At 39.7% G+C, this 15,678-nt stretch overlaps 1 protein-coding gene across 2 annotated transcripts in view; it reads right to left on the bottom strand.

Annotated features, from left to right (window-relative positions):
• Nucleotides 1-372: 372 nt before the first annotated feature.
• The window catches only part of FAM83B (family with sequence similarity 83 member B), a 65,936-nt gene continuing 50,630 nt past the window's right edge, over nucleotides 373-15,678 (bottom strand). For both annotated transcript variants that reach the window (XM_042447037.1, XM_042447035.1), the window contains exons 4-5: nucleotides 8,255-8,379; nucleotides 373-3,161 (exon numbers count right to left, since the gene is read on the bottom strand). In XM_042447037.1, coding sequence (XP_042302971.1) covers nucleotides 722-3,161; nucleotides 8,255-8,379 — 2,565 coding nt within the window. In that variant the 3' untranslated portion in view covers nucleotides 373-721. The remainder of the gene's footprint in view (nucleotides 3,162-8,254; nucleotides 8,380-15,678) is intronic.

Here is a 15,678-nt window from a genome sequence, read left to right as displayed (position 1 = left end):
GCGAATAACCATACCATAAGGATGAGGTGATGTTTTGGGTTAAAACAGTATTTTAAAAATGTAAAAATCTGTCTGCATTTAAAATCAAGTCTACATTTTCCCCAATGGTGGTGTGGCCACGTTCATGCTCCTACTCCTACTTCTTCCATCTCCTCCCTCTCCTCCTTTTCTGCCTCCTCCTCCTCCACTGCTTCACTGTGGGTATCCTGTCCACATGTGGTTAAATCTGTGGATGGCACGTCCACAGATACAGAGGATGGATTGTATTGCTTATTTACAGTATAGTACAAAATGCCAGTGCTCAGACAATACCTTCAACTGATGCACAATCTTAAGAACAAGACATTTAGAATGCAAGTATAAAATGAGTAACAAAAGAACATTTTATTGTGCAAGAAAACGATAATATGCACATGTCCTGAAACAGTACAGTAGCTGAGGTTTTAAATGCTTCCTTTGGCTTGTTGTGCCACATTATTGGAAGTCATAAAATATGCAGCATTGAGGCAATTCTGACTGTACCTCAGACACCATAAATACATATAAACATGTCTGATTCCAAAACTTATGCTGAAACAAAGTTCTGGAGCAAGCAATATTATATACAAGTAGAACAGTATTCTAAAGCTTGCAATATCTTCAGTTAAGCTTTACAAAAGCTGCCCATCAGTTTACACTTGTTTAAGTATCCATAGCACTGACAGGTAACATGCCATAAGTCTCATTTGTTTTTGTATATAAAATTGCCAAATTTTTGCATAATTCCTCGAAATTTGTTCTCATTTGGATGTAATGGATGGTATATACCAGGGTTGTAATTAGCTACCTGGTTATTCCTTGCATAACTATTTCTTGAGGTCTTGCTATTTGTCTCTGAAAACTGAGCACTGCTTTTTGGGGTGTTGTTCACTAGCTGAGATCTTACTGGCGAGGAAGAGCTATCCAAGTTGCAGAATTGCTCAAAGCGACTGTAAACCCGCCTTTCAGTCAGGCGAGGCCTGATCAGCTCATTGGTAGGCTTTGTGCCAGAAGGCCGATGGGGTGCCGTGGGGACTCTTTGTGGAGGAACCGCAGCAGGAATTGGTAGAGGAACCTGTTCACGGCCTGCATTTGCACGCAGCTCTCTCACGTCTTGGTACTGAATTTGTTCAGTGTTAAATCTGGGTGCAGATGGGTCACCTGGAGGCACTACTAACAATCGATTTTCCATGGGTTTCATAGTCGGACTTCTTTTAACATTCTCATCAGAGGGAGGTTTTAGAGATTTTGGAGATTTTGGTGACTTTGGAGGCTTGGGGGATTTGGGAGGCTTGGGGGATTTGGGGGACTTTGGGCTCACAGCAATATCCTCTTTACTTCTGTGTAGACTCCCCTGTGAATTAGAAGATGAGGTTCTTTTTTTTCTTGGAGAACAATCAATCTTTATTTCAGACACTTTGGGCTTTTGATTCTCTTCACCTTCTGATACCAGAGTGTCAGAACTGCTACACATCCTGTAGAAAGCAGGAGCTTTGTTTTTTGACAAACTCTCTTTCTTGTCTGGTGAGAGATTCAGTAACGACCTTAGTTTCTGTGATCCCTTTTTCAGGAAACTTGGAGAATTTTTGTTCTCTTTCTTTGTCATGACATCTTTGACAGGTTCTTCTTGGCTAGGCTCAACTAGTTCAGCCACAGAAATGGACTTGGGCCTGGTGGGGCTTTTTAGTTCACATTTGGGGACTTTACTGTCCTGTGCCAGATGATTGGTTACACTATGCAGACTTTTAGAGTTTTTAACATTGTCTTCTGGGGGTGGTTTTATAACTGCTGGTTGCTTTAATCGATTCCTATTTAGTGTACTATAGACATAACTGGATGCCTCTTTGTTATCACCATGATCCAAAACAGATCTTGAATTCTCAAATATTGGAAAGCTTCTTCTTTTCAGTATATTTTCATTCTGTTGATTTTTTAAAAATTCAACTGGTCTGCTTGTACTCAGAGTGGAATAGAGAAAGGGAGATGTCTCCTCAGTAACAGGTGGAGTCATACTTAGTTTTTTATCTTCTGAAATGTGCAAATTCTGACTTTTTACCACATCAGGTTCCAGTGGGACATTAGTGCTTGGTTCTGCCTTTGTTTCATCAGCCTCAGTTTCTAGTTTGGGAACATGATTGGGTGTTGCTTTGGGTGTTACACTACCATCTGAACCAATGATAGTTGAGTTTGAAGAACCTGCACAACTGTTTACTTCTTTCTGTTCAGGCAGAGTTGGCTTAAAAACAAATGAGGAACGTAAGCGAGAATGGGCATAAAGGGCATGGGCTTTGATATTATCTGCTGCATCATAGCCTTCACACTTCTCACCTACCCCTGAACCATTTGAGTCTGTCGGAAAATCTGATTGATCATTTAAGTATGATTCAATACGCCAATTTCGTAGAAAAGATTTTGTGGTGCGCTCAAGGGTTGGCATTCTCTGCTGTAGAAAGCGGATGTGATTGTCTGTTCCATTGAAAGATCTTCGTACAACTGAGTTCCTATCTGCAATGTTAAGCTTTGGCTGTGAAAGACGATCAGCTAAATCCTTTTGTGGCCCATTGTGACCAGTATAGCTTCCATGCAATGAAGATTTAATGCTGAGACTGTCAGATGGTACTTTCCAAGTATTTGGTGGTTTATTGGCCTGATTAAGTGTTCTATTGAGCATTAAATATGGAGTTCTTTCTGGTTTCTCTCCTGCATAACTGTGCCTTTTCCAGTGTTCATTTACTTCATTGGGCTGACACTGTTGGATTCTATTCTGCATGTGAAACCCTGGAGCAAACTGTGTTTTTTGAAACAGCTGATTTCTCGTCCCAAATTTATCATTGTCATTTAATCCATATCTATCAGTGCTTCGGTTTTTCAGAAAGTTAGGATCTAAGTTATGCATCCTGTCTTGCTTTCCAAAAAGATTACGCTGGCTGGAAAGTGAAGCTAATGAGGAATGTGAATGTTGGTATGCATCATTTCCCCAGAGTATTCGGTGGCTATTAATTCTAACTAATTCTGGAGCAAATGAACTGGGAACAGAAGAACGGGCATATAATGTCCTAAACTCTTCATCAAAAGATTCAACAAGTTGTCCTGTGATAATCTGGACCATGCTGAGGTTGGCTTTTTCAAATGACCACATAAAGCTGAAAGAGGGAAAAATGACAATTAGCAATTCAATTCATGAGCACGCAAATACTTTCATGTATTAAATTTTGATTTATTTTTGAAACTAATGATGTGTTGCATATGATAACATGCCCATATTGGAAGAGAATCCCTTTTGCTTTGAAAACATACACTGGGAATACAAATCCATTCATTTTTTAAAAAAAATAACAAACAAATAAAATGTAAGTTAACTTTACTAAGCACATCTATACATATGACGCCACGCCTATTTTTATTAGAATAATTTATGCATCTAATCTATCTGTAATGTTATCTAACATGGGGTCACTTTTCACTAGTGTGTTGTATTGGTATTGCACAAGCAAATTTGAAATTGTGAAATCTCTCTTTCTCAATCTCAAAGGTACTGCAAGATTACTTTATATCTCCTTATGAGCTATGAAATTGGTAATTACAGATATCAGGCAAAATTGTATGGTAGAGTTTCGTTGGTAAGAACTGCACCATCCAATAGAAAACAAAGGGAGCAATTCACCCCCCACAAAAAAAAATAACCATCTGTGAGGGCTCAAAAGCCCCTACAGAAAGGATAAGAGGGGAAGAAAATTCCTGAAAGCAGACTGAACCCATAAAAAAGTCCTCAATAATATCTTCTAGCAACCATGTTTACTGATTTTAATGATTAATTCAGCTTAAATATTTATTATAACTTTCTATTAAATAGATAATGGACAAGGGCCCTGAAAAATTAAAAAAGAGGGCCATAAAAGTAATCACAATAATGGTGTTGAAACCTCATTGAAATATTGTTTCCAGTATAAACAGTTATGTCAGTATGCAAAGGCATCTTGTAACATCTTTGAGACTAACTGTGAGAAAGAGGTTGTAGCATAAGCTTTCATAGAGTTGGGCTATTTTCTCAGGTGCTTATTTAGTACAGTTAGTCTCAAAGGCGCTACAAGATCCCTTTGCATAGTGATATTCCAGACTAACAGGGCCATGTCTCTGAACAGTGATGTCAGAGAGCCAATGTGGCATAGTGGTTTGAGTGTCGGACTAGGACTCTAGGAGAACATGATTCTAAATCCGTGCCCACTGGATGATTTTGAGCAAATCACATTCTCTTATCCTTAGAGGAAGGCAATAGCAAACCCCCTCTATACAAATCTTGCTAAGAAAATCCCATGCTAGTTTCACCATAAACTTGTCCTAAGTTGGAAACAACTTGGACACAACAACAACAACAACTATAGTAACACTGTTAAAATAAATATAGAAAAATTTAAAACCATTCTATATTACAGACTACAGTGGACCCTTGTTATATGCTGGGGTTTGGTTCCAAGATCCCCCGTGTATAACAAAGTCCGTGTATGCTCAAGTCCCATTAAATATAATGACACAGCAAAATGGTGTCCCTTATAAGAAATGAAAAATCAAGGTAAATTTATACTTTTTTGGGACATTTTCAAACCGTGGATGCTTTCCGTGTATAAAAAATCTGTGTATAAGAAGGGCCGACTGTACTATATTTATGTTTAGCCTGGAGAAGAGAAGGTTATGAAGTGATACGATAGCCCTATTTAAATATTTGAAAGGATGTCATATTTAGGAGGGAGCAAGCTTATTTTCTGCTGCTCCAGAGAACAGGACCCGGAACAATTGATGCAAGCTACAGGAAAATAGATTCCACCTCAACATTAGGAGAAACTTCCTGACAGTAAGGGCTGTTCAACAGTGGAACACACTTCCTCAATGGAGATTCTAGTGGAGCCTCCCTCCTTGGAAGTCTTTAAACAGAGGCTAGAAGGTCATCTGTTGGGGATGCTTTGATTGAGAGTTCCTGCATGGCAGAGGTTGGACTGGGTGGCCCTTGTGGTCTCTTCCAACTTTACAATTCTATGATTCCATGAATCTATATTATATTATGGACTACTATATTTAAAATATTGGTATTTTATTGAAACATTATGAGCATTCTCTTCTACAATTTTTTTGCAAACCTGTAATTTAATGTATGTATAAATTTCCTCCACAGTTCTCAACTACGGATGAAAAGAATATTTGTCATTACCCATTTCTTGGCCAAAATGGGGAGAAGGGGAAATGGGGAAAATATACTGCAGTTCTTGTCCAATATCATACATTCTTAAGTGTCAGGAGGTTATTCTGTGTACATGGTTTTTGCATGAGAATTGTGGGGATTTGTGCAAAAAACACTGGTTCCAGATAGCCATGTGAAGTTTTTGTACAAGACTGCTGTTTTCTATGCAACCCCCCCTCCCCGGCAGCAATCGTGCACAACAAAAATTGTACACAAACAGTTTTGTACAAAACCAGAAATCTTTCACAACAAAAACTTACACAAAAAATCAGAAAACTTGCCCCCAAGTAGGCATTGTTGTTGTTGTGCAATATTGTTGGTTTTGTATAGAAAATTGAAATCTTGCACAAAAACACATGTAGCTGCCTGGAAATGGGGAGGGGGTATCATTCAAAATAAAAACATAAACAAAAATCATGTATATATCTGTAGCATAATTTTTCAAAACACTTCAGGATGTGTGAAAACTGGGTGAGAACAGCACAAAACTGAAGCAGGGAGAAAACAGTGGAAATTATGCATCCTCACTTGCAAAGGTAGAATAGCCACATATTAATAACAACTCAGGTGGTGTAAAAAAATCTTAGGTTCATTACTATGGCAGAAATCTCTAATAAATTTTATCCATTTCAATCACTCCCAAATTATCATATTTTTGCAACCCATCTTTGATGCCAAGGGACACTTTGTGTGGGAAAGCTGGAACACAGTTTACCTTACCTTCATCGTCTCATCTGAATGTAACAAAAAAAGAAACAAATTAAGAATCAGAGATCCAAAGACTTTTTTGAAAATGTACGTATCACTCTCTTTTTAAAAAAGAAACTAAAACCTGTAACCATCATTCCTACAATAAGACAAAGCAACTGGAATGTAGTGTTCAAATAAATGATGGGGATAACCTTGAATATACTGATTAGCTATAACTATATTTGCCTCTTCTCCAATTCCCTGCCTTAATTCAAACTGTCCTGTGAGGTGGAAAAACCACAAACAGCGAGGTGTGATATCATTTTTGTCACTGTTTCCAAACTTTATAAAAATATTGGTTTTAGCTGAATTTTCTTTTTACTTGTGTTGTTCAAATAACAGGAGAAAGGGGAGTATAAATTAAATAAATAACATTTATATTTGCTTCTGCCTTTATCAGCTGGGCTGGGCTCTTCATCTCCTCTTACATTACGGCGATTTCAAGGAAGGTCGAGTCACTATCTCATTTTTATTAATGTGTAAGCCATTCTAGAAGTCTGCTTTTGTTAACCTGTAAGCTGCTTTGGTCCCATGTGGGAGTAAAGCAGAATAAAAATGAAACAAAGAAAAATGAATAGAAGACTTTCATGTTGAAGAGATAAAGGTTTTAAATCAGTGCTTCCCAAACTGTTGGCCCTATGCTCCCAGAAACTTCAGACAGACCATGGATTCTGGAAGGTATAGCTAAATTTTGGGAACAAGTGCTTTCGGTAGATAAATAAAATATTTATTTTTAATATTTAATATTCTTCTTTCTCCAAAGAGCTCCAAGTGTGAGCTTCTTCGGAAGTAGATGCTGCTGCTACAGATTATAACAATTACATGGATTTATTTGCACAATAACCTGGGCAATGAAGTTAGGCTAAAAACAACCCACTCATGTGAGCTAATGAAAACTTTAAATTCAAATATCTCCAATTTAAAGTCAGCCAGAGGTGTAGCTATGGGGAGAGAGTAATTAGGGATTCCATCTCACTACCAAATAAGAATTCTCATTCCCCCGATGATTTTCCCCCCTTTAATCCCTTCTAGCATGGCACAGTCAGACACTAAAAAGCATTTGCACTAAAATTCTTATATCTGATGTGTTTGCATTCCCTCAATAATTTTTCCTGCCCCTTTTCACTGGATGCCTGAACAATTTCTAAATGTATAAATGAATTTTTAATTTACTGCAGTGCTAGTAATTTAAATCTGACAATGAGGAGTTTCAAGATTTTGCTTCTTTATTTTCTTCTATTCTTTAGACCTGTTCAACAGTGCCTATCTTGAAATCGCTGAACACATGTGCCCACTAGAAATGTCTTGAACCTTCATATGTTTAGTTTCATGTATGAAAAAAAAGACCACTTGATGGATTTATAGTGAAGCACAGAAATATTGGACTCTGATACATAAAATGCTAGAAGATATTTTTAAGATTAAAAAATCAGTGGAAGCCAGCTACTTTCTTGTTGGAACTGGTGGATGTTGTTCTATAGAAGAATTATGCATTGACTTTACAGTATACAGCAGGAAAAACTGTCTATGTTCAGAGGTGGAAGAGAGCTACTACTCCAACTCAAGAGCCACTACTCCAACTCAAGAGCCACTACTCCAACTCAAGAGCTACTACTCCAACTCAAGAAAATTGGCTGATTTTGCTAAAACTGACAAATTGGCAATTTTAGCAAAAGGAGAAATCCTTGCCAATTTTTTTTAAAGACAGGGAAATGGTTATTTCTTACATGAATTCTTTTTCAGGTCAGTTATCAATTCTAGGTTTTGTAAAATGAATTGAATTTGTTTATATTATAGAAGCCTTGTGGAGTATGAATTAAAGGAAGTTTAGTAATAAGGGAACATAACCATCTGTTTGTAGGGGATGAGGTCAGAGCGTTTGTTAATTTTTGTTAGTTTTTGTGGTATGTTCAGATTGTCATTTTTTGTTTGTTTCTGGGTTTTGTACAGTAGTTTTTAGCCTATTTGTATTAAGTAATATGATTTGTGTTTGTTCATTTGCTTAGAAGAGCCACCTTCACTCATTCAACTAAAGACACTGATATTTGTAGTATGGCCAGCTGCTGAACTAATTGATGCATGGAAGAAACTATCTGAAGACGGCATGGCTATTAGAATTCTTAGAAGTCTCCTTCACTGATAAATAATATAGATGTACCAGATAAAGCAATTGGGATGGCATGGGCTTTAAGAGCACACTGAAAATTTACTGAACATGTCTATAAAAATTATCCTATATATGTTCGTTCTTACCTATATGTACCATATACAACTTTCTTACAGTCAACAAGAAGAAACTTCTGTTCCATTTTCCCATGGAATTTTGCCCCCGATTTAGAGAAATAATCTTGTCCCTTTACTGTCCGTACTCTCATGTTCTGAAAAAGATGAGAAACAGTACAACAGAGAAGTAATAATAATATAATAAAACAAATACTGAACAACCTATAACGTAATCTTATATCTATGTACCTCAGACAAAAACATACAGCAGAGTTAATCCAAAATAAATGCATGCAAGTGCAGCTTCAGTTACAACATGTATTGCACGAGGGCTGGCCATCTTTTCTCCAAAAAGCCCCCTTGTGTAAAATGGTATTTAACTTCATAGTATACGAGGTGCACTTAGGGTGGCATCTTCTTGGTTAGTTCCAGATGAAGTAGAACCACTCAATCAATTATTGAATCAATTGTTGAACTACCACTAGATAGTGGGATCTATGTCGGAAGATCCCACTGATTTAATGAGTCTACTCCAGTAAAGATGAACAACAAAATTTAGGCTTCAGTATCTCTATGATGACTAATACATGTACAAATACACCTTTGCAAACAGAAATATCTGACACCATGAAAGGCTGAAGAGTTGTGTGTTTGTATATATACACTGTTGTACATGCATTTGTATAAACTGAGAAGCAAATGCCTAAGGTCACCCAGCAAATTTAATAATTGTATGGTAATTTAAACCCAGGTCTTGCTCTCAGTCTTGGAGGTCCTGAGGCCAAAACTACTTCAGGCCGTACCAGGCCTGGAAATGGCAGAAGAGGGCAAACACTTTTAAAGAACCAAACGAAATTGCGGATCATCATCTTTCCATTTTGATTTTGGGTGTTTCAGAAATTTTGGGGAGCTTAGGGGACATGTTTTGTGAATCCCCTGAAGGCTACTTGCTTCCTATTTCCCAGGGCTTAAAACAGGGTAGGGAGCAAAACCATGGTGAGAATGCCTTCATACCTCCTAGAAGACACAGCATTCTGGATTAGAAATGTTTGTTTTTATTTCTGAAAACTGAAGGTGGGGGCATTTCAAGGTAACAGCCCACAGTTCTCATTTTCCCCATTCTTGATCTACACAGAGCAGAAATTGCTCTTCAGGGTTTGATGCAAGGGCCTTTCCAAGCGAAAACTGCACATGTTGTAGCATTTGCATCGTAAGATGTCCTGAAAACATTCCTTTAAAGAGTGGATCGCTTGGGGGGGGGCATATTAAAAAGAATGAGCCTAAATGGCCTTAAGCAGTCATTGGTTCCACCTTATTGGCCACTGGAATACAAGCCCTAAGAATCCAAAGTAACCAATGCTTAGCAATGGTAAGTGAGAAAGTTCATTCCAGATCCCTCTGCAGTTCCTGCATAGATCTAAATGTCTACTACAGTTGGCCCTCCATATCTGCAGGGGTTCTGTTCCGCAGGGCCCTGTGAATAGCAAAAAGTCTCTTAAGTCCCATTATTGTCAACAGATGCATGGCAAGCATGTGAGCATGTTGGCACAGCTGCATCCATACATCACCATTGATAATACTGGGGCAAGGCCATCCATGGATGCTCCAATCTCTGGATGGCTAGTCCACTGATATAGAGGGCAGACTGTACAATGCCCCTTCTGCCCAACCCTCCTCCCTCTTCCCTGTTCACCATCATCATTCAAGAAAGAAAAAAAGAGAAGGCAGAAACAGTCATGTAAAAGCCTGTCTTTCTTCTCAACTGGCATACAACTCTAGAGAGTTATCAAATGTTTCCAAACAGTATTTGCTCTTTTAATTATAAGAGCCACAAACCAAATATTCATTCATTTCATCTATTAGAATTACAATAGTAACAAGTAGGACCTGTAATAAAATTTTGCAATGCTCCTTTTGGCCATTCCATTCAGTCTCTCATTCCTCCCTCCATAACAGTCTATTATTCCATTCCCTATCCCTCCTGGCTATGCATTTCATTCTTTGCCAAGCATTCTATAACTATTCAGTCCACTCAGACTCTGTTGGACTATTTTAATTCCTTGCTGGAGATTTATTTTACTACAGTAGTTTCTACTTCAGCAAGTCTTAAGGGTCTCCCAGATCAAGTAACAACTCCCTGCTTCTGTGAAAGTAGTATTATATTGGCCAGATAAAGGGAATAAAGAGGATGATATGCCAGTAGTCTAATAAGTCTAGCAGGAGGAAAAGAATCCAACGATAAGGTCAATATATGATGTGTGTATGTTTTAAGATAGTTTACTTACATTATTTTAATCCTAGGAGTAGCATAATTCTATGCATATTTATTCAGAATTAAATTTAATTTTGTCTAATGGGGTGTAATTTCATTGACAAGCATGTGGGTGTACAGACCAGCACTTTGTGTCGGCCTGGACCTGAACTAGGGTTCAGCAAGGGCTGAGCTTGAAAGCCTTGTGCCAGCACCTGGGCACCATCTTGGCATGTGCCCGACCAGATCGTGGTTGCCATGATGACGTCTCTCATGCGCAGCATCCAAACAGCGCTGTGCACAAGGGTGTCATAAGGCCATGCTGCAGTGCTTATGGCACCCCTGTAGTGGTGCAGATAGGAACCACATTTTGCGGCTCTTTTTTGTACTGGGCTGGGGGTGTGGTGTGCAGTTGCTGCATTCCCAATCCAGTGCTACGAGGGGTGGCATAGAGCCCCAATGTTTAAGATTGTTGCTTTTATGGGACAGCAGGGGGGGTCTTCCTAATCATAAAGTTATAAGGTGTCAGTTTTCCAAAGTTGGATAACTGACCTTGCTGGGAGAATAACGTAAAAGGGTGGTGGTAGAGGAAAGTGTACAAATCCACATGAAGGGTATGCTGTGTATGATGATGATGTTTATATCCCACTTCCTCCCCAAAATGGGACTCAAAGTGGCTCAAAATCCAATAGAATACAATTAAAAACATACAAAAAGAGAGCATTAAAATACAATTAAACTATTTGCAATATTTAGTCAACTTCAATAAAAGAATAAAATATATTTTAAAAGATAAAAAGGTCTTTAAAACAGTTCAGTTAAAACAACACAGCATCCCCTACCAATTCTTTAAAAAAAATCTGTTTTAAAAGCCTGTCTGAATAAAAAGGTTTTAGTCTGCAAATGGAAGAACAACCAGGAGAGGGCCTTCCTGGGAAAGGCATTCCAGGTTTAGGGGCAGCCACTGAGAAGGCCCTTGCTCACGTCCCCACCAACTGTGCTTGTGATGGTGGTGGGACTGAAAGAAGGACCTCTACTGATGATCTCATAGCCCAAGTCAGCTAATACAGGGAAATATGGTCTGTCAAATAGCCTGAGCCTGAGCCATATAAAGCTTTTGAATTGTGCTCAGAAACAAACCGGCAGCCAGTGGAGCTGTTTCAGCAAGGGCCTGTAACCTGTAACCAGATCTCTGGTTTATCTCTGTAACCTGCTCCAGTTAACAGTCTAGCTGTGGTTATTTGGACCAGTTGAAGTTTTCGAACCCTCTTCAAAGACAGCCCCAAGCAGAGCACATTACAATAGCCAAATGGGATGTAGCTAAGGCATGTGCCACCATGGCCAGATCCAGCCTGTCAAGAAATGGGTGCAGGTGGCACACAAGCTTTAAATATGCAAAACACTGCTGGCCAGCACAGAAACCTGGGCCTCCAGGTACAAAGCTGAATCCAGAAATAGTCCCAAACTGTGAACCTGTGTCTTCTGGTGGAATGTAATCCCATCTAAGGCTGAATTCCTATTCCCTAATCAGTATTCCAACTGATCAGGAGCACCTCTGTTTTGTCAGGACTAACTTTCAATTTGTTTGCCCCCATCCAATCCATTACTGATAATAGACACTGATTTAGGATCAGGGATTGGGGTGGAAAAGAGCAGTAGTCATCCACATATGGGTCATCCACATACTGATGGCACTGCACCCTAAAACTCCAGAAAATTTCTGCCATTGGTTTCATGTATAAAATAGCATAGGAGACGAAATAGAATCCTGAGGAACTCCCCAGGCCAATGGAGGGGGACTGAAAAGGAGTCCCAAGTACCACTTTTGGGGTTCACCACTCCAGGAAAGAACTGAGCCACTGTAAAACAAGGTCTCCAAGTCCCATCCCAGTGAGATGGTCCAGAAGGATACTGTGGTTGATGCTATTAAAAGCCACTGAGAGGTCTAGCAGAACCAACAGAACTCCAGTTCCCTGCATAGGTCATCCATCAAAGTGCCCAAAGCAGTCCTTGTTCCATAGCTAGGCCTAAAATCAGATTGGAATGGTTCTAGGTAATAGGACTTCTAGATTGTAGAGCAGCTGCGGGGCAGGTGTGGCTCACATGCACCCCTGAAGTACATTTTTGCCATCCCCAAAGCTTCCTCCCCAAAATCTGTGAAATTTTGGAATGTTTTCCAGGTAATTTTATGACCACAAACTGCCTCAAACACACCTAAACCACTTGCAAATGCAGTGGTTTTCCTTCTTCCCTCTTCCAAAATCTTTGAGCTATTATCACAACAAGCCAAAAAAGAAAAATGGAAGCTACACAATGCCACTTGCAGCAGACAGCTGTTGTGCCAATGAAACCCATAGGAGGGTGGGATGAGGGGGAGAAACATAACCACATAGATAATTACTCCCGTTGTGGGAGGAACTAATACATTTAGAATGGACATGCTCTTTCATGAAGCCTGAAAACACTTCAAATATTCATTTCTGATTACTTATCTTGCTTCCCTGAAAAATAGCCTGGCCACAGTTCTTTACAGTTTTCTAATATTCTGGACCAAGCTAAAATGTTGGGTATCCAGGATAAAAATTATATACATTAAACGTACTGCAAGAAGTTATTGTCTACTTTTCTTTACTCCCAGGTAAGAGTTACAGTGTCATCATCAAGATCAAGAGTGTTATGCACAGTGAGGGGAGATTTAAACTGCCTCCACCACCCACTCTCCTCCCTATATAAATCCCCCATTCATTATTTGTAAGAAAAGAAAAAGTAAGTCAGCTGCATGCGATATATGTAACATAATGTGTAATTTTGCCCAGGGACCATGGCTGCAACGCTTCTTATTGAGTTTGATTGTTAAAGACATATCTCATTGATGATTAAAAACGCTGGCCAGCTAACAATCTTTTCCTAATCCCAATCACACTCAAAATGCTGGGATTCATTGTGCTAACAGCTTTGTATGGTTTGGGAATCATGCATCTGAGAGAATACTTGCTGTCATACTATCCTGGTGAAACTCTTCTCTACCTGCCCTCTGCATCTGCAGTCAAGTGGCTCGTGTCCAGAGAGACAGAAAAAAGTATTCTCAATGGAGGTAACCCATTTATGGAAATTTTGCCCAGAGAAATTTGCCTGACACCAAGATTGCAGTTAATTTAGCAATAAACAAAGAATTGCACACTCAGCCCCATTTTTAAATGAATTAATCCCTAGGCCCATCAAATCAATGGAATTTTTGTAAACTCTGACTTATCAAGTCCTCACAGATTCAATGGATTTACTCTGGTTAGGAGCAATTGGATTCAGTCCTAAATGTTTAGTTATTCTTATTCTTGGTGTGTTTTTATATATATTCAGTATTAGCATTTCTTGATTTTTATTTACTTTTTTCTTTGAAGGCTATTACAGAAGCATTGCAGTAGTTTTGTATATGAAGCTTTAAATAAAATAAATATATGGCTCACATAACTATTAATTACTTCACACGGTGAGTAATGTTGCTTCCTTGGTTCCACCCAAATATTTGGTGAGCTAGCAACCTACCTAATACTCTATGATCCATTTTAATTGTGTACAATTTGCTACAAGATGTATAAGTGATTTATAAGAGTAAAATCAGCAGAACAACATGTTTATAACCTATTAAAGAAATAGGAACATCCTGTGTAAGGAATAATTGTGTCACACCAGTGCAATAATATCACAGTGCCCAATTAAATTTGCACACGCAGAGATGAAGCACAGTTGTCTCTAGTATTCTTATGCCAGCATTGAACCTGTGTTTATAAAATGTACCTTCAGCACTCTGAAAATGGAGTCTAGGGCTTTCTCCATTTGAACACTATATGTATGTGCATGTAACTTTGGCGGTTTACAGACCACCCCTTTGTGGTGGCCTGCACCCGCCCCTTTCCCCGACAGATCGGGGCCTCAGCTGCCACAGCGGCAGCCCTGAGGCCCCAATCCAACGCTTTTCCAGGCCGCAGGAAGTGGCAAAAGGCCACTTCCCTGGAGCCTGGAAAGGGGTGTCCTTGGGGCTTCAAGCCCCAAGGAAACCCCGACAGCGGTGGGGAAAAAGAGAAAGGGGCTGCTCAGCCCCTTTCTCTTTTGGGTCACTGGCGCAGCCGTGTAAATGCTACACCAGCAACATGAATGAAGGAAAGAACTCCAAAACGGAGCTCCTTCCAGCACCGAGGAAAGGGTGCCACAGGCGCCCTTCCGCGGCACCAGGACGTCACATCCATGCCACTCCGTTTGGAGGTGGCATAGCCATGACATCCTAATGGCAACACCCATGTAGAATGGGCGCTGCCATTTTGTACGTACCCTGTACGTACTAGGGTTGGGGGCCTCTGAAAGAGATGCCCCCAGGCAACCCTAGTATGTACAGGGTACGTACTAAAAGGCCCATTTGTAAAGGGCCTTTATTTATGCCCCACTCTTTCCCTAAAAACTGGCACTAAAGGCAGCTTTGAATAAAAATGCTGTTAGAATATTCAGATGCCATCTATTAAATTAAATTAACCTGCAATAATACACATGGATGGAAGGGGGGATACTGAGGATGCAGCCAACTAACTTTTCTCTTCCTATTATCCCCCCCAAGTGTCGATTCCAGTGTTTTTTTTGTTTTGTTTTTGGGGGGAGGGGAAATTCTTGTATCACCATACCATCCTGAAAACAGCAATTTTCACCTGATTTCAGAAGTTAGCAGAGTCAGGACCAGTTAACACTTAGATGGGAGGCCACCATGAAATACTTGGTATCTCCAGGCAGGGAATCTTGCTGGAAACAGAAACTGCTAAAGGCAAGTCAGAGTAGTTGATAATGCCAAAATTGATAATCCAGGGCTAAAATGGACCAATAGTCCAACTCATCATAAAGGAGCTTCTTATTGTCCCAAGATACCTACAGAAGAAGCCCCTTCTGAATAATTGCATCTCCTTGTCTTCTGGGTTTTTTTCTGCTTCTTCACTTGCCCTGAATCTTTGAACTTCATCTGCCTCACTACCCAGAAGCAGAGAGCAGCTGAGAAGGCAGGGAGGGTGAGGGTAGGTGAACAGACAGTGACAACAATCAGCAAGAATAGCGGGTTCACAGTCAGTCCCCTGATGCAGTGTGATTCCCAGTTTGCCTATGTTCTGATCCAACACCCAGCAGTCTCTGCTACCTCTGCTACAAATCCTGGAGTCTGGGAGTTTAG

Source organism: Sceloporus undulatus, chromosome 1 (assembly GCF_019175285.1).
Source record: "Sceloporus undulatus isolate JIND9_A2432 ecotype Alabama chromosome 1, SceUnd_v1.1, whole genome shotgun sequence".
Taxonomy (NCBI): Eukaryota; Metazoa; Chordata; class Lepidosauria; order Squamata; family Phrynosomatidae; genus Sceloporus; species Sceloporus undulatus.
Note: the sequence above shows the minus strand (reverse complement) of the source record. Positions and strands in the feature narration are given on the sequence as shown.